At 38.1% G+C, this 21,884-nt stretch overlaps 1 protein-coding gene across 3 annotated transcripts in view; it reads right to left on the bottom strand.

Moving 5' to 3' along the window:
• The window catches only part of LOC111044125 (kinetochore-associated protein 1), a 55,994-nt gene that overhangs the window by 22,855 nt on the left and 11,255 nt on the right, over positions 1-21,884 (bottom strand). For all 3 annotated transcript variants that reach the window (XM_039424696.1, XM_039424694.1, XM_039424695.1), the window contains exons 6-8: positions 18,321-18,511; positions 14,046-14,221; positions 823-982 (exon numbers count right to left, since the gene is read on the bottom strand). In XM_039424696.1, the coding sequence (XP_039280630.1) occupies positions 823-982; positions 14,046-14,221; positions 18,321-18,511 (527 nt within the window). The remainder of the gene's footprint in view (positions 1-822; positions 983-14,045; positions 14,222-18,320; positions 18,512-21,884) is intronic.

A 21,884-nucleotide genomic window follows, 5' to 3' on the forward strand; every position in this document is an offset into this window, starting at 1 on the left:
CTTGATTCAATAATTTTATGTGCTGCTGAATATTTGTTGGTATTAAAACAGCTCAAACTGTATATCACGAGATGAGTTAGGATATAATAAAAAATTCTATGATTTTGTATGCTGACATAAAACACAAATTATATTCCCATAAAACAGTGTATATAAAATATTCGATATCTATAATTTTTCTGAAATAAATTCTTTCTAAAATCTGAATAATTATCACAAGATTTGCTGATATTCACAATAGCGAGCTTTAAAAAATTTATAAATATATTATATTTAGCACTGATGCTTGGACTTCCAGTCAATACAAAATTCTGCAAATAAAAACCTGTTTGGTCTATAGGTTTGATATGATATACTTTGTTCAATTAGTAAAATTAATAATTAACCAATTATTATTCAAACATGAGATCTCAGGGATTTATATGAGTTCGGGCCGTGCGTGGAAGTAAGCTTCCTACATATATCAAATAAATTTATAAAATGTTCTTATGAACTATGTGATATCACTCAACACCAAATTTGCTCTACTTCGACATCAGGTGACTGAATGTCGTTCACTTTGAAAAAAATAAGTTTTGCTGTCGCACCCGGAACAAGATTATAAAAAATAGTGTAATTTAATTCTGAGACAATCCTCGTATGTTTTGTTTTGACTGTTTAGACTGAGGTTATTGGCTGCACACCAAACTACTATAGTTAAATATTACTTTCAGAGATGATTGAATGCATATTTTCCTTCACGCTGCTACTTACTTCAAGTCCCAAGTCTTAATCAATATATGATTTGTGCTCGAATTTAAATGAAATAGATAAAACACTCACCGAGCATCAGGTTGTGTCTCTTCCAAAACTTTTACTGTCAATGACTTCTCATCACTCAGTTCCACGAATAAGATCTCTTCAAAAGCTGGATCATCCTCGTTCTGATTATAAACAGGTAGAGAGCTATTGGGTAAGTTGATAACATACTTTTCAGAGAAATCTGTAATCAAGAGTAGAATTCATATTAATAATTGCCATTCGAATCTGAAAAAATGTTAAAAAATATCAGCGAACTGGATAACTGAATAATATACCAAAATTGTACTGATAAGCTTTCAATTTTGAATACTGAATACTGAATATTGAAGGGAAAACACTAATGAGTTACCAAGTCTTCTTGGCGGAGCATTGTCGTTATGGAGGATCCACGAATCTTCAATCCCCGGACGGACTTGATGAACCCGGGCGATTAGTCGACGGAGCACCTCTCTGTAGTACTTTTTGTTCACAAAGAGTTTGTGCCACCCGGCCAAACTGTAAACGGCCAGTACCACAGGGAGGTGCTCCGTCGACTAATCGCCCGGATTCATCGAGTCCGTCCGGGGATTGACGATTTGTGGATCCTCCATCAAGACAATGCTCCGTCGCAAACCTGCCTGCTCGTCACCGAGCAGTTGGCCAAACAGTCGAGGGTAACGTTGCCACATGCTCCTTACAGCCAGGATATGGCACCACCGGACTTCTTCTTGTTCCCCAAGATCAAGAGACAACTTAAGGGGACGCGGTTTGGGACTCTGGAAAACGTTAAACGTGCTACAACGAGGGCTCTAGACAGCATAGTGGTTGCCGACTTCCAGGGAGCGTTCAGGGATTGGAAAATCCGGCATCAGCGTGTTATCGACTCCAATGGGGACTACTTTGAAGATTTCTAAACAAAAATTGTACATATTTTGCCAATAAAAAATTTCCTGAGGTCAGTCCGGTTACTTATTATACAGACCCTGTATATTCCTGAATATGAACGATATTCAGACGAGGTGGAACTTCCGTCAGGGACTTCCCACCAATTAAATCCATAGCAATATTATTATTATTTTATATACATAAACAGTGAAAGCAGAACAAGAATTAAATTCTGAATAAAAGAATAGATATTGTCCAACCACAGATTTATTAAAACATCAAGATACAGGTTTCGGTTGTTACACCATTATCAATCCCAGGTAAACTCCTGGGAGTACCAGAGATTGATAATGTTGTAACAATCAAAACCGGTTACTCGATTTTTTAAAATAAGTCTGTTGTTGGGCAATATCTGATATTTTTATTCAGTACTAGCTTGCCCGGCGTACTTCGTACCGCCAAAAAGTCAATGTATCTCAAGTCACACTTGACTTTATTTTGTGAATCATGAAATTTATCTGACAATAAATATTTTCATTTACATCTCAATATGGAGTTGCTATGTGCTTAGTCTTCCAGCATTTATTATTCCGAAAACATATTCTTCTCAATCAATTGGTAGTAATATCTACTGTTTGGAAATCAATCCAAAAATTCCACAATTTGAAGATCGGATTATTCGTTTGGAATTCTACCCGCTCCAGCCTACCTTTCCATTGGGGGATTCGCCTGCTGTATTGGACGTTTCCATGCTTGTCATTGCATGGCCTAATCACTTCATCGCTTGCTGATGTCCTGTTCCTGTTGGTATTGCGGAGTCGTTGCCTGTCTGCCTGGCCGCATCTCCTCTTCAAAATTTTATTCAGGTTATGTAATTCGTTCTTTTCAATTTTCATTTACGTATGTATCATTATTGTTTTATTAATGTCTATCTTGACATTCAACTCATTGAGGCCACTGACGCCTACTAATGTCTATCTTGACATTCAACTCATTGAGGCCACTGACGCCTACTAATGTCTATCTTGACATTCAACTCATTGAGGCCACTGACGCCTACTTATTATGTTATTAATGTCTATCTTGACATTCAACTCATTGAGGCCACTGACGCCTACTAATGTCTATCTTGACATTCAACTCATTGAGGCCACTGACGCCTACTAATGTCTATCTTGACATTCAACTCATTGAGGCCACTGACGCCTACTAATGTCTATCTTGACATTCAACTCATTGAGGCCACTGACGCCTACTTATTATTTTATTAATGTCTATCTTGACATCCAACTCATTGAGGCCACTGACGCCTACTTACTATTTGATTAATGTCTATCTTGACATGCAATTCACTAAGGCCACCGACGCCTATTAATTCATTGTATTTAACAGCTACCCTTGGCTTCACAAGTGATTTTCTGAGGCCACTGACGCCTATATAATTGTATTCAATAGTAGCAACTATTAATTCATTGGATTTGACAGCTACCCTTGGCTTTACAAGTGACTCATTGAGGCCACCGACGCCTACTTATTATTTGATTAATGTCTATCTTGACATTCAACTCATTGAGGCTACCGACGCCTACCTATTGTTTAGTTAATGTCTATCTTGACATTCTTCCACTGAGGCCATCGACGCCTATTTATTTATTGGATTTGACAGCTATCCTTGGCTTTACAAGTGATTCATTGAAGGCCACTGTCGCCTATTATTAATGTCTATCTTGACATTCTTTCACTGAGGCTACCGACGCCTACCTATTGTTTAGTTAATGTCTAGCTTGACATTCATTTCACTGAGGCCATTAATGCCTATTAATTGTTAGGTCGAAATCTATTTTGACATTCAAATCACTGAAGGCCTATGCCGCATATATTTTTATGTATGTTATTTGCTGAGCATTTCTTACAGCTTATTGTCATTTTTTTAATCATTATTATTGTACCTTAGTAATAGCTTTCATTATTGCACTCAAATTATTCATTTCAGGTATCATTATTAATACCTTTGCATTTATTGCAATATTATTAATACCAATATCATTAATAATTTAATATCATTAATACCTTTGCAGTTATTGTCAGAACTTAATGGTCATTAATGTCATTGACCTAATTTCATTTAAATGTTGTAGTTCTCTACATTATTTCACATGTTGTAATTTTCCCAAGATTTGACTCATTGTTTTTGTATGTGGCCATCTGCCTATTATTATTTAAGGATTCAAAGACTTAACCTACTTACAATTGCCTTTGTATGTGGCCATCTGCCTATTATTATTTAAGGATTCAAAGACTTAACCTACTTACAATTGCCTTTGTATGTGGCCATCTGCCTATTATTAATTTATTGATCTCAAAATATTTGATTCAATTGTTTGTATGTGGACACCTGCCTATTATTAATTTATTGATCTCAAAATATTTGATACAATTGTTTTTGTATGTGGCCATCTGCCTACTATTATCATCTTATTATTATTAAATCTTATATTGTTGATTCATTTAGTCTTTTATTGGCGTACTTACCACATTTCAAGCTATCAGTATTTTTATGTACAGAATTCAAGATTTATTTGTAGGTATTTATAACAACTATCATCCACAGTCCACTGCCCTGCCCTTGGATTCTGTCATAAAAATTGGTTCATCTGGGCCAGATTTTTTGACCCAGAGTTTTCCTAGGATAATTGTTAATTGGACCAATTATAAAAATTGGTCCTCCAAGCCGTTCATTTTGAGCCAGTCTTCACTTAGGATAATTGTTAATTTTTATTACCCATTTCTTGGTCCATTGAACCTTGGGGTTTCAGTGACCGTGTGCCTAATAGTCTAGCTTGACGCCAATGATTAGGTCCCACTCTAGTGTATATTTTATTTCATTGTACCTTTGTATGTTTAAATTGTTTAATATTAAGCATTCACACACCTGTTTCAAATTTTCAGTACTGGCTGCAACTCAAAGCACGCTGCGACGTGTATGCACCAGCTATCAACTATCTTGTACCCTGAGAGACTGAACCGCACTGAACTGGTCACAGACGGCTATTGCGCATTGAGAAAACAACACACGGCATACCACACCGCCTTGCGAGCTCGCTACTTGACTCGCCGCACAGCAAGCTTGATACAACTTGCCTCAAACCCACAGGCGTGCCTCTCTGCGTACTGGACCAGCGCCCAAGGTTGCTTATTGGCGCAGCAATCGCATTGCTACAGTGCCTACTTGTCATTCACTCAGGTTTTTCTGTTAATTTTTTAGCATGTCTGATCATGAGGAAGATTCACTTCCTGAGCCTTCTGCTCTTTTCAATGCAAGAGACAATTTGCACCAGGAAATAGACTGGTTCATAACCAGCTATAACGATTATGTTGTGGACTCTGAAGCCACTTACTATCAATTATTGACTGTAAAAAACGAACTAGGTTCACTTAGAATTAAGTATAATAAGATACACCAACGACTTTGGAATTCAGAGTTGCAAGTGCAGGACACTTCAACTCATTTTGAGATACTCAATAAGTTTATCTCCATTACCTCTAAGGCAAACGCTGCATTAACTGCCTTTGAAAGCAGACAACGCAACAATGAGGCCACTGCTGGTGCTTCCCAGCGGCCAACATCTCAAAACGCACCTTTGGCAAATTTTCAGTTGCCTCAGATACCGCTTCCACGCTTCAATGGGGAGCTTTCAAAATGGCAAGCATTCTCAAGTGCCTTTACTAATATTATTGGTAATCAAGATAACATTAATGATTCATTGAAATTTTTCTATCTTCGTCAATCACTCAGTGGTGAAGCTCTTGCTAGAGTGGAACACATTGAAGCTGACGAAAATGGTTTTCAGCTTGCATGGAACCTCTTAAGAGAGAGGTATGACAACAAGAGATTAATTGCTGCCAGGCACGTCACGGCAATTGAATCTCCGCCTACCATAAAGCGTAACTGTCCGCAATCATTACGGGCATTCATTGACTTTTGCAAGTCCCACATCACCGCGCTCGAAGCGCTTCAACTTGGAGTCCAAATCAAGGACTTGTTGTATATGCACAAAATGTTGTTGCAGTTGGATACTGCTACTGTTCGAGAATGGGAAAAGAGTGTTGGTATACACGACATTCCCACCATTGATAAATTCTGGAATTTTTTGGAATCACAATGCAAAATCATGGAAGCTGTTGCTTCAAGCTCAGCTAACCATCATCAAGGAAATGTACAGCAAAGTACATCCAACTCGGTTGGTGCTCATAGCAAGCCGAAGTTCAATCAAAGTCAATCAAATGTTCAAGCTAGGATGCAGGTTACTACCTCTTCTATGTCACCTTGTAGTTTTTGTAATTCTGTTGGTCATTTTCCAAATCGTTGTAATGAATTATTGAAGTTGCAGGTTACTGATCGTTGGAATGCTGTCCGTGACAAAAGGTTATGTTATAATTGCCTCAAGCCTTTCGCACCCAATCATGTTTGTTCCGACAAATCGTGTACACTTTGTGGCAAGAGTCACCACACTGTTCTTCACAGGTCGTATCCTCAATCACGGGACACTCAGCCTACTTCTAAGGATAAGGTAACTTCAAATCTTATTCATTCTCAATCCCTTGCTCCCTCCAGGGGCAAGAATGCTGTTTTGAATTCCGTCATGGTTCAGAATGTGGAAACAACTAAGCAAGCTGTTTCTCATGCAGAACAGCCTCAGAAGAACTCTCATGTCACAATGAGCTCCACTTCGTCTCTGTGTTTGCAACAGCAATCAACTGTCGCCTTGTTACCTACTGCTGAAGTTTTGGTTCAATCTTCTAGTGGGGAATTTATTAAAGCAACCGCGCTTTTAGACTCTTGCTCTGATTGTAATTTGATGTCAACTAGGTTGGCTGAAAAATTATCACTTGTTACTTTGTATTCTGACACTTTGATTCATAGTGTAGGTGAGAATAAGACCAAATCATCTATTTCTCATTCAGTTTGCTTGTCTTCATCTGATCGTTCGTGGTCGGTTGAAGAAAATTGTATTGTAGTTGATAGCATATCAGCTAATGTTCCTAGTGTGAACATCGATCTTTCCAAAATTTCAATTCCCGTTGAACTCAAATTAGCGGATCCATTGTTTGATCAGTCTAAACCTGTAGATTTGTTACTTGGTGCTGGCATATTTGCATCGATACTTCAGCCTGGTAAATTGTATCTAGCTCAAAATGCTCCCATTCTTCAGAAAACCAGTCTAGGTTGGGTCATATTTGGTCCTTGCAAAGCTATTCGTCCTATTGCAGCACCTCGTTCGTGCCTCCCCGCTTCACCTGTGGCCGCTCCCCGTAGGGTCACATCGAATGTTCTAACTTCAAATGATGTCTCTCATCAGTTAGAAAAATCAGTTCAGGAAAACAGTAATCAATCAGTTCCGGTATTAGCTACTAATTCTTCTCATAATGATGTTATTTCAGGTATAATCAATAGTTGCTCCACCTATCACAAAATCGTTCGTACAACAGCATATGTTCTACGGTTCATTCATAATTGTAAAAAACAAAATTCAGTCGCTCCGCGCTTTGGTCAATTAGCTGTCTCTGAAATTTCAGAAGCTGAAAATTGTATCTTCAAATCTATTCAAGAAGAAGCTTTCTCTGCCGAACTTAAAGCATTGCGTCAAAATCAGGAGCTATTGCCTAATAGTTCTATTAAAGACTTGTCACCATTCGTTCATTCAGATTCTCTGCTCAGAGTTGGTGGACGTTTGCAAAACGCAAATGCTTCATTTGATTACAAACATCAAATATTGTTGCCCAGCAATCACAAATTCACTCGTGCATTGATTGTTGCTCACCATCGTCGTCTAAGTCATGCTGGGGTGCAGGCCACCATGGCCAGTGTAAGACAACGATTTTGGTTTCCCTCCACCCGTTGCACCATCAAAAGTGTATTGCGGCATTGCAGAATGTGTTTTCACTTTTCAGCTCTTCGTTCTGAGCAAATCATGGGTAGTTTACCAGCGGCCCGCGTTCAGGCCAATGTTCCCTTTTACAATTGTGGTTTGGATTACACCGGTCCTATTTCCATCCGTGTAGGCGGCCCCAAATCTTGTACCTTTTCTCCACCGCTCTTCAGAAAAAAGACCCATTCCTCCACCACTCTTCAGAAAAAAGGCAAATGGTTAAACAGTTGTGAAAATTTGAAGGTCGGTACAGTTGTCATCTTGAAGGATCCTGGTTCCGCGCAGTCCACTTGGAAGCTGGCGCGCATTACTGAAGTTCATCCCGGTAAGGACGACAAGGTTCGAGTTGTCACTGTCCTCACTCCCTCCGGCACCTTTAAGAGGGCTATTTCGAGTTTAGCACCTCTTCCCATTGATGAGGATTCTAGTTAATCCCCTTGCTCTCATGGTTCATGTTGTATTTTCAGGTTTCATTGTTTTTTTCCCCTGGTTCTCACATGGGGCCCAGTTTTCAATTTCCAATTGCCTTGCCAGATTTTACATATTTCTTACTTTTTCTTATTGTGCCATACCCCCGTATGACACAAGGGGCCCAGTTTATGTAAAATCTGACAAAGCATCTTTGGAACGGTTCCACTTGTTTTTCGTTCCGCTACTACGTAGACATCATGTCGTCATCATGTCTGTCTGTCTGCGCGCTGTGTCTTTTGTGCGTCTGCGCTGATCAGTGACGTCTCAATCGCGGTTTTTTGCCACTGCTCCATCAGCTGTTTTTCTATGCTTTTATTCGTATTTTCTCGTCAGATTTTTTGCCGTTGCAATTTTAATATTTGTGCTATTCGATTTTTTAGAATTTAATCTTGTCTTTAGGCATCTTACCTTTTAGATATTTGTTACTTGGTGCTGGCATATTCGCATCAATACTTCAGCCTGGTAAATTGTATCTAGCTCAAAACGCTCCCATCCTTCAGAAAACCAGTCTAGGTTGGGTCATATTTGGTCCTTGTAAAGCTATTCGTCCTATTGCAGCACCTCGTTCGTGCCTCCCCGCTTCACCTGTGGCCGCTCCCCATAGGGTCACATCGAATGTCCTAACTTCAAATGATGTCTCTCATCAGTTAGAGAAATCAGTTCAGGTATCAGTTCAGGAAAACAGTTCTCAATCAGTTCAGGTATTAGCTACTACTTCTTCTCATAATGATGTTATTTCAGGTATAATCAATAGTTGCTCCACCTATCACAAAATCGTTCGTACAACAGCATATGTTCTACGGTTCATTCATAATTGTAGAAAACAAAATTCAGTCGCTCCGCGCTTTGGTCAATTAACTATCTCTGAAATTTCAGAAGCTGAAAATTGTATCTTCAAATCTATTCAAGAAGAAGCTTTCTCTGCCGAACTTAAAGCATTGCGTCAAAATCAGGAGCTATTGCCTAATAGTTCTATTAAAGCCTTGTCACCATTCGTTCATTCAGATTCTCTGCTCAGAGTTGGTGGACGTTTGCAAAATGCAAATGCTTCATTTGATTACAAACATCAAATATTGTTGCCCAGCAATCACAAATTCACTCGTGCATTGATTGTTGCTCACCATCGTCGTCTAAGTCATGCTGGGGTGCAGGCCACCATGGCCAGTGTAAGACAACGATTTTGGTTTCCCTCCACCCGTCGCACCATCAAAAGTGTATTGCGGCATTGCATATTGTGTTTTCGCTTTTCGGCTCTTCGTTCTGAGCAAATCATGGGTAGTTTACCAGCGGCCCGCGTTCAGGCTAATGTTCACTTTCATAATTGTGGTTTGGATTACGCCGGTCCTATTTCCATTCGTGTAGGCGGCCCCAAATCTCGTACTTTTTCTCCACCACTCTTCAGAAAAAAGACCCACTCCTCAACCACTCTTCAGAAAAAAGGCAAATGGTTAAACAGTTGTGAAAATTTGAAGGTCGGTACAGTTGTCATCTTGAAGGATCCTGGTTCCGCGCAGTCCACTTGGAAGCTGGCGCGCATTACTGAAGTTCATCCCGGTAAGGACGACAAGGTTCGAGTTGTCACTGTCCTCACTCCCTCCGGCACCTTTAAGAGGGCTATTTCGAGTTTAGCACCTCTTCCCATTGATGAGGATTCTAGTTAATCCCCTTGCTCTTATGGTTCATGTTGTATTTTCAGGTTTCATTGTTTTTTTCCCCTGGTTCTCACATGGGGCCCAGTTTTCAATTTCCAATTGCCTTGCCAGATTTTACATATTTCTTACTTTTTCTTATTGTGCCATACCCCCGTATGACACAAGGGGCCCAGTTTATGTAAAATCTGACAAAGCATTTATTGGAACGGTTTCACTTGTTATTCGTTCCGCTACTACGTAGACATCATGTCGTCATCATGTCTGTCTGTCTGCGCGCTGTGTCTTTTGTGCGTCTGCGCTGTTCAGTGACGTCTCAATCGCGGTTTTTTGCCACTGCTCCATCAGCTGGTTTTCTATGCTTTTATTCGTATTTTCTCGTCGGATTTTTTGCCGTTGCAATTTTAATATTTGTGCTATTCGATTTTTTAGAATTTAATCTTGTCTTTAGGCATCTTACCTTTTAGATATTTGTTACTTTTTCACCATTCGTTTGCGAGCGCTTTGCCTACGTTTCTAACACATCCGGCAGCTTGCCTTTTTCATTGTAGCTTGCAGGCTTGCAGCGTTTCCGTGTTCTTCTTCAATGATGGATAGTCGATGGTGCATTTACGCCTTCGGTCTATACCTTTCATCTGAATTCATCGGACTTACAAAACGTTTTTAAAGTGTGAATTATTCTTCAAATTAATTCGTTTGTTCCATTCTTCAATGTGATTCAATTATTCATCGAGTTCTTCACTCAATTACTCTGGTAAAATTGGATAAACTTTGTCTAAAATTGCAACCTCGTGTGAGCTTCAGTTGCCATTCTTCTACAATTGGTTTCACCTCGTGAACCTCAAACTTTCAAGTGCATCATCTCTACTGTTTGGAAATCAATCCAAAAATTCCACAATTTGAAGATCGGATTATTCGTTTGGAATTCTACCCGCTCCAGCCTACCTTTCCATTGGGGGATTCGCCTGCTGTATTGGACGTTTCCATGCTTGTCATTGCATGGCCTAATCACTTCATCGCTTGCTGATGTCCTGTTCCTGTTGGTATTGCGGAGTCGTTGCCTGTCTGCCTGGCCGCATCTCCTCTTCAAAATTTTATTCAGGTTATGTAATTCGTTCTTTTCAATTTTCATTTACGTATGTATCATTATTGTTTTATTAATGTCTATCTTGACATTCAACTCATTGAGGCCACTGACGCCTATATAATTGTATTCAATAGTAGCAACTATTAATTCATTGGATTTGACAGCTACCCTTGGCTTTACAAGTGACTCATTGAGGCCACCGACGCCTATTAATTCATTGTATTTAACAGCTACCCTTGGCTTTACAAGTGACTCATTGAGGCCACTGACGCCTACTTACTATTTGATTAATGTCTATCTTGACATTCAACTCATTGAGGCCACCGACGCCTACTTATTATTTGATTAATGTCTATCTTGACATTCAACTCACTGAGGCCACTGACGCCTACTATGTCTATCTTGACATTCTTCCACTGAGGCCATCGACGCCTATTTATTTATTGGATTTGACAGCTATCCTTGGCTTTACAAGTGACTCATTGAGGCCACTGACGCCTACTATGTCTATCTTGACATTCAACTCATTGAGGCCACTGACGCCTACTATGTCTATCTTGACATTCACTCATTGAGGCCACTGACGCCTACTATGTCTATCTTGACATTCACTCATTGAGGCCACTGACGCCTACTATGTCTATCTTGACATTCACTCATTGAGGCCACTGACGCCTACTTATTATGTTATTAATGTCTATCTTGACATTCAACTCATTGAGGCCACTGACGCCTACTATGTCTATCTTGACATTCACTCATTGAGGCCACTGACGCCTAATTATTATTTTATTAATGTCTATCTTGACATTCAACTCATTGAGGCCACTGACGCCTACTAATGTCTATCTTGACATTCAACTCATTGAGGCCACTGACGCCTACTAATGTCTATCTTGACATTCAACTCATTGAGGCCACTGACGCCTACTTATTATTTTATTAATGTCTATCTTGACATCCAACTCATTGAGGCCACTGACGCCTACTTACTATTTGATTAATGTCTATCTTGACATGCAATTCACTAAGGCCACCGACGCCTATTAATTCATTGTATTTAACAGCTACCCTTGGCTTCACAAGTGATTTTCTGAGGCCACTGACGCCTATATAATTGTATTCAATAGTAGCAACTATTAATTCATTGGATTTGACAGCTACCCTTGGCTTTACAAGTGACTCATTGAGGCCACCGACGCCTATTAATTCATTGTATTTAACAGCTACCCTTGGCTTTACAAGTGATTCATTGAAGGCCACTGTCGCCTATTATTAATGTCTATCTTGACATTCTTTCACTGAGGCTACCGACGCCTACCTATTGTTTAGTTAATGTCTAGCTTGACATTCATTTCACTGAGGCCATTAATGCCTATTAATTGTTAGGTCGAAATCTATTTTGACATTCAAATCACTGAAGGCCTATGCCGCATATATTTTTATGTATGTTATTTGCTGAGCATTTCTTACAGCTTATTGTCATTTTTTAATCATTATTATTGTACCTTAGTAATAACTTTCATTATTGCACTCAAATTATTCATTTCAGGTATCATTATTAATACCTTTGCATTTATTGCAATATCATTAATACCAATATCATTAATAATTTAATATCATTAATACCTTTGCAGTTATTGTCAGAACTTAATGGTCATTAATGTCATTGACCTAATTTCATTTAAATGTTGTAGTTCTCTACATTATTTCACATGTTGTAATTTTCCCAAGATTTGACTCATTGTTTTTGTATGTGGCCATCTGCCTATTATTATTTAAGGATTCAAAGACTTAACCTACTTACAATTGCCTTTGTATGTGGCCATCTGCCTATTATTAATTTATTGATCTCAAAATATTTGATTCAATTGTTTGTATGTGGCCACCTGCCTATTATTAATTTATTGATCTCAAAATATTTGATACAATTGTTTTTGTATGTGGCCATCTTCCTACTATTATCATCTTATTATTATTAAATCTTATATTGTTGATTCATTTAGTCTTTTATTGGCGTACTTACCACATTTCAAGCTATCAGTATTTTTATGTACAGAATTCAAGATTTATTTGTAGGTATTTATAACAACTATCATCCATAGTCCACTGCCCTGCCCTTGGATTCTGTCAAATGGCTTCTTCCTTTTCAGCCTCCTCACCAATCCTTCATTTTCCAGCAGCTGGATTGCTTCGATTTTGTCGTGTTGGTGGAGTCGAGCCTCGCGTTTCTCTATATGACTCTGGATTTCGCTGCATACCAGGTCGACTTGCAGGTCTCTGTAAAGGTCGCTGTTTCTGACATACCAAGGAGCATCAGCAATGTTTCTCAGCACCTTGTTTTGGAAACGTTTGTATGACTTTGATGTTACTGTCTTTGGTACACCCCCAAATTTGTATACCATACGTCCATATGGCTTTAGAATCTGCTTATGCTATATGGAGTTCCTTCCAACCAGCCACCAGAGTCTCTTGTATTTTATTCCCAGCTCTTCTATCTTCCATTTTAGGATGAATATAAGCTAAGCTGGATTAGAAAAAAATGTAAATTATTCTGTCATTCATCAGTAATTAATGAATGCAATTTGAACAACTCTCTTTCATGAGGTGAATAATTTTTTCCAACATTTTCCAGTTTCTCAATGATAGGGGAGTGATAATTATTATTTGTATAGGTCTTCTAAGGAACCATTATCTACTGCTGGTACCAATCAACTGCACTTCAACTCCAAACCATCACAATTTATCACAGGGTGACCTGTTTATTACAGCTGGTAACTTTAGATGCTGAATCACATTATCACAAAATGATCTTGAATCATGATTATCTCTCCGTTCTTCGGTAGCCGCTCGGCCGAAAATTTCGAAAACATAGGTCTGTAAAATGAATTAGCCCCCTATTAAAATTTCTGGTCAGAAACCAGCCGTCAACAAATCATCCTATCATATATAACTTACAATATAAAGATTGAATAAAATAAAAATGATATTAATAATAGGTTCAATTTCAATGATAACTTATCATTATGATATAATGTATCATCAATATAGTCTCAAAGTTTCATGCCGTTCTGTAAAGTAGTTTTCAAGTCTATAGGGAACAAACGAACACACAAACAGACATTGTCACACAGACATACCACAATGTCATCTTCAGGAAATTATCTGAGAACTCATGTTAAATCAAAATCAACTAAAATGATACAGTATGGTTATTTTGTATGACTAAATAATGATAATTACCATAACTGGAGACACTAATTATTTTATTGGAGGTGAAGATCAAGATGGCTTCTTCAGATTTGCCTTTGACTACTGTGAAATCAATACAAGTCTTGAACGGCAGAATAGATAGAGTTATAAGAGTAACTGGACAGATTACGATCAAATTTTCATCGGAAGTAATGCCGAAAAGAAATCTGAAAAAGAAAACCGTATTACACCGGAGTGAACATTTAATTTCAATGATAAATCAACTGTAACATCAGTAACATTCAGCAACTCTATGACAACCAGCAGAAATGTTGACTCCATCAAAGGGCCGCCGCAAAGTAGACCCACGCTAATCCACGAAAAGCAACCCACGCCGTGGGATGTTTTGTAAACCATTGCTAGGCTTCTCTAGACATCCTATTATATTAAGCGAGCAATTTCTGTATATATATGGTTATTTTTATATCTGGCTATTTATGTTTTACAGATCTCGAAAACGGCGCTAACGATTTTCACAAAATTTGGAACATAGTAGGTTTATGATATAAAGATTCGATTGCACTAGGTCTCATTCTTTGGAAAACTCGCTGAACGACATTAGAAGGATAATATTCATCCTTGGAAAACAGATGATAATTTTGTCGTCTCTCGATAACAGCAGATGCGTGTGCCTGTGTGGGAGAGAGACAGAATTATTTCCAGCTGTGTAATCATAATCAATCAGCGAGAAATTTTATCTAGCTAGACAATTTAATCGATTCGATCAACATAATCTGATTTGTTGACATGACATGATAATCCTCCTAAACTAGAGTATATCATAATTTCAAAGTTGATTATTATTCGACAATTTCAAGTGATTAGTGAGTGTTATTTTGTTATTTAATTTGGTTTGTATATAATCTAAATTATAATTGTTTTGTTTTCAAATGTTTGAACAGAAAATTTAACCTGAATTCAAGTGTATGGAACATAACATACTTTCGGGTGTATTTATAGTGTATAAATCAAAATTCGGGAAATAAACAGTTTTGGGCTGTGCTGTTAGTACTTCCCCAATCATTTTAAAGAATTGTGTTTGGTTTATCAAAAGTCAATAAATAAATAACGAGCAAAGCTCGGTGCCCCGATATCCTGTGTAATACATGCAATGAATAATCCACTTGTCAGCTGATTGATTATGAATAATTGTATAGCAATGGTTTACAAAACATCCCACCGGCGTGGGTTGCTTTTCGAGGATTAGCGTGGGTCTACTTTGCGGCGGGCCTAAGGGTACAAACACACTGAAGGCGGAGCGGAGCGTTCTAGAGCGGGGCGTGGCGTGGTCAGAGCATTCATAGTACACACAGGGAGCGTCTGAGCGTCAAGGGCCAAGAAAATGACGTTGTCTAAGTTTGCACGGCCATTACTTTGTGAGAATAATTACTTAGTATTGAATATCAGCCAAATTTCCCCCACAAAATTTACTAGATGGTGAGAGAATTGATAAATTTTAAAAATTTCATAAAAATATGAATGAAATAGATTAGAATAGCCTTACTTTTGATTTCAAAGTGCAATAAATAAATTTTCTCTTTTGAATAATTAAAAATAATACACATTACAGGGAAATTTATGCAAACATTAAATATACTAGTGTACACGATGTGAAAATTTAGTTGAACGAGTGCATTTTCATGTGTACAAGAGTAGACCAGACTGGCACTCGCACTTTGACGCTCCGATCGTAGACGCTCCAAAAAACAAACCAGCTTGTTCCAAAATTTGACGCTCCGCTCTGCGAGTAGACGCTTGCAGTGTGTTTTAGCTCATTACTTAACATTATATTGTTCACAACGCTCCTTGACGCCACGCCACGTTCCGCTCTGCGAGTAGACGCTTGCAGTGTGTTTTAGCTCATTACTTAACATTATATTGTTCACGACGCTCCTTGACGCCACGCTCCGCTCCGCTTTCAGTGAGTTTATACCCTAATTGATATAAGTATAGAACTGATAAAACTTAGAATATAAAAAATCAGTTATTTGAATACAGAGGAATGATATTCTAAGTGGAGGAGACACAGAAGTATCACTTCGCTGACATCCTCATCATATTCGAGACAAACAGATGTATCAAGCAGAATTTCACATTCTTTGCTCCTCCTAGACACAACCGTACAATAACTTTCCACCTCAATGAAAAATGAAACAAATTTAATGGTCTCTTCTGATTTTAATCATGTCTTTTGCAACTGAAAAATATCAAAGAGAAAAGATAGCATATGAAGATGATTATCCCACGGTATAGGTCGTTTATGTTCCAAATTTCAAGCCGATTTTTTGTTAATTCCAGTCAATTACTGTCGACTACTGTCTATTATTACTGTTTTGTCCGGGTGAGAGTACAAAAACGGCACAGTATTGATTGATTATTTTATTTATATGGATTACAATATATACTGGCTTATACGCTTATCGCTTAATCGCTTACAATACAACAAATTTTTAGATGAATTTACATAATATAGACTGAGAAAATATTTATTGAACTGTATATGATATGAAAAAAGCAATTTGGAATAACTATAGATAATATTGTTATGCATCTACATAAATTGGCGGAGCTTTGGACATATCAATGTCCATTACTCGGAGAGAATATTATTCAAAATATCCTTCCCACTAACTCTCTACCAGTATGAGAGACTACCAACGTCACACAGCTTCACGAGAAAGAACTGCTAGGACTATCTGCTTGATACTCATCTATTTCACTATCCATGACGAACTGCAAGTTAATAATTCAGTTTGAACTATTGTGACGTCACTACAGTCTAATTTTTGAATAATAGTTTAGTACTCACTTGTAGAGCGCTTTCGGATTTTAAAAAATCCATTTTCAACAGTGTTGAAAATGGATACACATGTGAAAACGGTACTAGTTTTCAATAATTATTATTCAAAAATTAGACTTTAGTGACGTCATAATAGTTCAAAACGAATTATCGGTTCGAGTTGACATTGAAATTAGGAGCATAAACGCCCTATACCATGGGATATCTTCTTTTGCTGCCTTTTATCTATGACAGCATCAAGTAACATTGTAAAAAATCTGGTGTGGTACACTCACACAACTTTCCTTGCTCATATTTGAAACTACGATCAGACTACTGTATATGTGTATATATAATTGTTTTCAGAGTACTTTTTCCTTTGCGTAAATTGTGAAACTTGATGATTATTTTAGTCCTCATTTTTTTTAAAGTCGTCAAAACAGCTGTTCTACAGATGAAATATCTCGACTATGTGTTCTTTTTATGAACTGCGCTACCTACCTACCTCATGCACGAGAAGGAGGTTACTAAGTCCATTTCCCAAGGATGGGGTGGACCCCCCATTGGTTTCCCAGAAAGGAGACTCATGCCAGTTGATAGAACTGATAAATAACTATACAGGGTATGAATTTGAAGAAAATCGGTCAAGTTATTTTTGAGAAAATCGTGAAAAACATGGTTTTTTAGTAATTATCCGCCATTTTTCTCAAGAATATTACGGAGCTCCTGCAATTTTCTCAGAAATGAGACTCATGTCAGTTGATAGGGCTTATGAATAAGCTATCTATGGTATAAGTTTGAAGAAAATTGTTGAAGCCGTTTTTGAGAAAAACGTGAAAAACATGGTTTTTAAGTAATTATCCGCCATCTTGAATTGAATTTTATTGAATTTCTCATTGTCGGATCCTTATAGTATAAGGACCTCAAGTTTAAAATTTCAAGTCAATCGGTTAATTAGGAATGGAGTTATCGTGTTCACAGACATACACACATACACACACACACACACACACACACACACACACACACACACACACACACACACACACACACACACACACACACACACACACACACACACACACACACACACACAGACCAACACCCAAAAATCATGTTTTTGGACTCAGGGGACCTTGAAACGTATAGAAAACTTGAAATTAGGGTACCTTAATTTTTTTTGGAAAGCAATACTTTCCTTACCTATGGTAATAGGGCAAGGAAAGTAAAAATGTATACACTTGAAACCTTCTATTAATTACTTGAATTTATTTTTTTAAACCAAACATGCATTGAGCAAGATTTGAAGAACTACAAATCTCAACCTATTTCGGACTATGTGTTATCCAAATTTGGGAGAGAAATAGCTCAAGGTTACCTTATTTTTCCTCTCCTATCATTTCGATTATGTACTTATTGTATAAATGAATGAATAAATAAGAATGTTTCAAACCCCCATATTGACCTCGAGACTACAAAACACTCACCTTTGACCACATTCAAGTTTTTTCAGCAGTATTTGATCAGGCATTGCGCATTTAATGGAGGAGATGCCAATATCAACGTCTGAACTCTCCTTATCAGGTTGGTCTATACAATCTAGAGAACACTTCATCAACAGTTTACCATTCGAAATAAATAAGTTCCTTTTAAAGTCACACACGGCTCGAACGGCGTTCTGAAACACAATTCCATTATTATCATAAAATTTCATTTATTTTAGTACGGTACAGTGCATTTTGCTTTATAACCAGTGAAAACTTTCACTGATGAAATGGAATGAATTTTCAATGTTTGAAAACAGATTGGCACAGCTTTCCCAGAAAACTAATCTCAGAAACTATCAGCCGAAACATAGTGGAGAGGCAGATGTAGAGTGTACAGTGAGGTCCACGTTATAATGGCAGTGGAGAAAGATAGGAGAACAACGTTGCCGATCCTCAGTCTTCTATAGACGGTAGCTGATACAGGTTTATTGATGCAATATTAACGGTGCATTCTCGTTTGAAATAATCAATTATATTTTATTAAGCAAGAATTTATATTTTTCAATAATTTCATAACAAATGTTCATAATTAAGATGAACTATTTTGTTAATTGATTACTAATTCTACATTGTTAAAAGATGATCTGGCAACAGAGCAAAGCGATAAAGAGATAGCGCTATCCGCTTTGTTGAATGATAGACAAGGATAGTAATACCATTGCTAATCAAACACTGCCATTATAACGTGGACCTCACTATAGGTGAGTGTTAAAAATAATGCATCGATTCAAATGTGAACTCAAGTGTAATACATGGATTCAGAACGTACTGGAACGGCTAAGGTAGGATAGAAGGAAGCCGAGACATTGAGATTTATGCATTATCTAATCACTCTTAGCATAACTAGATATCCCATGGTATAGAGCGTTTATGTTCTAAATTTCACTGTTAAGGCTGTGCAAAGGCTAAAAATAAATTTTCTACTGGTTATATTTTTCATAGTTTTTCGATTTGTATATCATCAAGCTATCAAAATGAAAAAGTTTTTTCAGGAAAACATTTCTTTTCCGATCATTACTTTTTGAGATATGAGCGCCTAAAGTTCACATTTTTAGTACAGAACAATTCGAATTCGGTAAAAGATAAATCCATGAGATTTAGTGGATAAATAATTCTTCATGGTATTGATGATTGAATAAAACAAAAAAATCCTGAAAATATCAATTTTTGATAAAGTTATTCAATTTACCAAAAATGACTAAAAATAACTTTTCTTGAGTTATTTTTGGCCATTTTTAGTAAATTGAATAACTTTCTCAAAAAATTGATATTTTCAAAACATTTTTGTTTTATTAAATCAACAATACCATGAAGAATTTATCCTCTGAATCTCATAGATTTATCTCTTACCGAATTCGAATTGTTCTGTCCCAAAAATTTGAACTTTAGGCGCTCATATCTCAAAAAGTAATGATCGGAAAAAAATGTTTTCTCGTGAAAACTTTCTCATTTTGATGGCTTGATGATATACAAATCGAAAAACTTTGAAAAATATCACCAGTAGAAAGTTTATTTTTAGCCTTTGCACAGCCTTAAGTCAAGCGGATAGTCCTAGTAGTTGATTTTGGTGAAGCTATGAGTCTCTCATACTGTACCGTTCTTACACTCTCATCCCAGCAAAACAGTAATAATGGACAGTGGCCGACAGTAATCGGCATGAGTTAACAAAAGGTCGGTTTTAAATTTGGAACATAAATGACCAATACCATGAGATATCTACTTATGCTATCTTTTCTCTATGCTCTAAGCTACCTTCGCCACTCCACTATTTTTTGACGCTCTGGAGACCCTTTCCAGAGCGGCCTCTGCAAACGACGATCCTCTAAGTTGATAGCACTGCTATTTGATCTGTTTTTCTCAAACAAAAAAATCTGGTGTGGCGCACTCACACAACTTTCCTTGCCGTTATGAAAATTGATCACCTGACGCTAGTGTTCACGCGCATCTCATACCTTATATACCTTATATACCTCCTTCTTCATCCATTACCCACATCTGTGGGATCGATGGCGTCATTATACAATAAAAACAACACTTTCATACTCAAGTCAAGATCAAGATGGCAGAAAGTGACTAAGTAGTTAAAATTTGAGTCAGATCATCACTCATGTATTCACGCACTTCATAGTAGGCTCTGACTCTCATAAATCCGGTCACCACTCTCTCAAAATCACGCAAATCCAACTGCTTCACTCCTGCAGGCAGTCTATTGAAGTAGCGTAATGCTGCACTCCCATAACACACCTGCGACCTCTGAAGACGTACCCTCGGGATGTCAAGCAGCTCTCGATGCCTAGTGTTGTGATGGTGCACATCATTCCGAGTCAACAAACCATGCTGACTCTTCTTGACATGCAGCAGGCAGAGAAGAAGGAAGTGGCTGACAACTGTCATAATACCCAGTCTTACAAAAAGGGGCTTGCAGTGTGCTCGATGTTCGCTAGCAGTTATAATCCGTGCAGCCCGTTTCTGCAGCTTAAGTACTTCCACCACCCTTGCTGAATGACCCCACATGAGCAGACCATAGGAGATATGGCAGTGGAAAAGTGCATGGTAAGTCATTACCAGATATGCCTCTGTCACATGTCCCCTCAGCTTCAGCAACAAGAAACAAATTCGCGACAGCCTCCTGGTCACTTGTTGGATGTGGCTAGCCCAGTTCAGTTTTGAGTCCAAGACAAACCCTAACAGCTTTACAGGGTCCTGTTCAGCTGGCAGGCTGCGAGACAAACTGCAGATTATGTTTTGTGTCTTGTTCTCATTCAACTGAAAGCGATTTGCCTGGAACCATGAGGTTGAAGATTGGAGATGCTCTGCTGACAGTTCTAGCACATGCTGTAGGTCCACTCCAGATGACAATAAGGACGTATCATCAGCAAATAGCAGAGTCGAGCCGTTGTTGTCCAAGTCATTTATCATTATGATAAACAGGATTGGTCCCAGTATTGAACCCTGTGGCACTCCAAAATTCACAGGAAGTGGGCTGGAAGAAGCTCCTCCAAGAGACACCACTTGTGCCCTCCCAGTCAGGTAGGAATTCAATAGAGACAAAGCTGAGTCCACAATCCCATAGTAATGGAGCTTATCAGACAAAATTCCATGGTCAACGCAGTCAAATGCTCTGCTTAGGTCACAAAGAGTCAGTGCTAGGGATTCACCATCCTCAAATGCTGAACCAATCCGTTCAGCAACCCGATTTACCGCATCAAAAGTAGACCTCCCTCTGCGAAAACCGAATTGCATGTTTGAAAAAAGGTTATTCCTCTCAAAGAAGTCCTCAAGTTGGGGCTTGATGACTGCTTCAACCACCTTACCAAAGATTGGAGTGATGGATATAGGCCTGTAGCTGTTTAGGCTCTGGTGGTCACCCTTCTTGTAAACCGGAGTGGTTCTAGATGTTTTCAAGAAGTCTGGAAAGATGGCAGTCCTCAGGCAATCATTAACTGCCACAGCAAGTGGATCAACAATTTCCTCAATCACCTCACGAAGCATGAATGCAGACAT

This window comes from Nilaparvata lugens, chromosome 3 (genome assembly GCF_014356525.2).
Source record: "Nilaparvata lugens isolate BPH chromosome 3, ASM1435652v1, whole genome shotgun sequence".
NCBI classification, from domain to species: domain Eukaryota; kingdom Metazoa; phylum Arthropoda; class Insecta; order Hemiptera; family Delphacidae; genus Nilaparvata; species Nilaparvata lugens.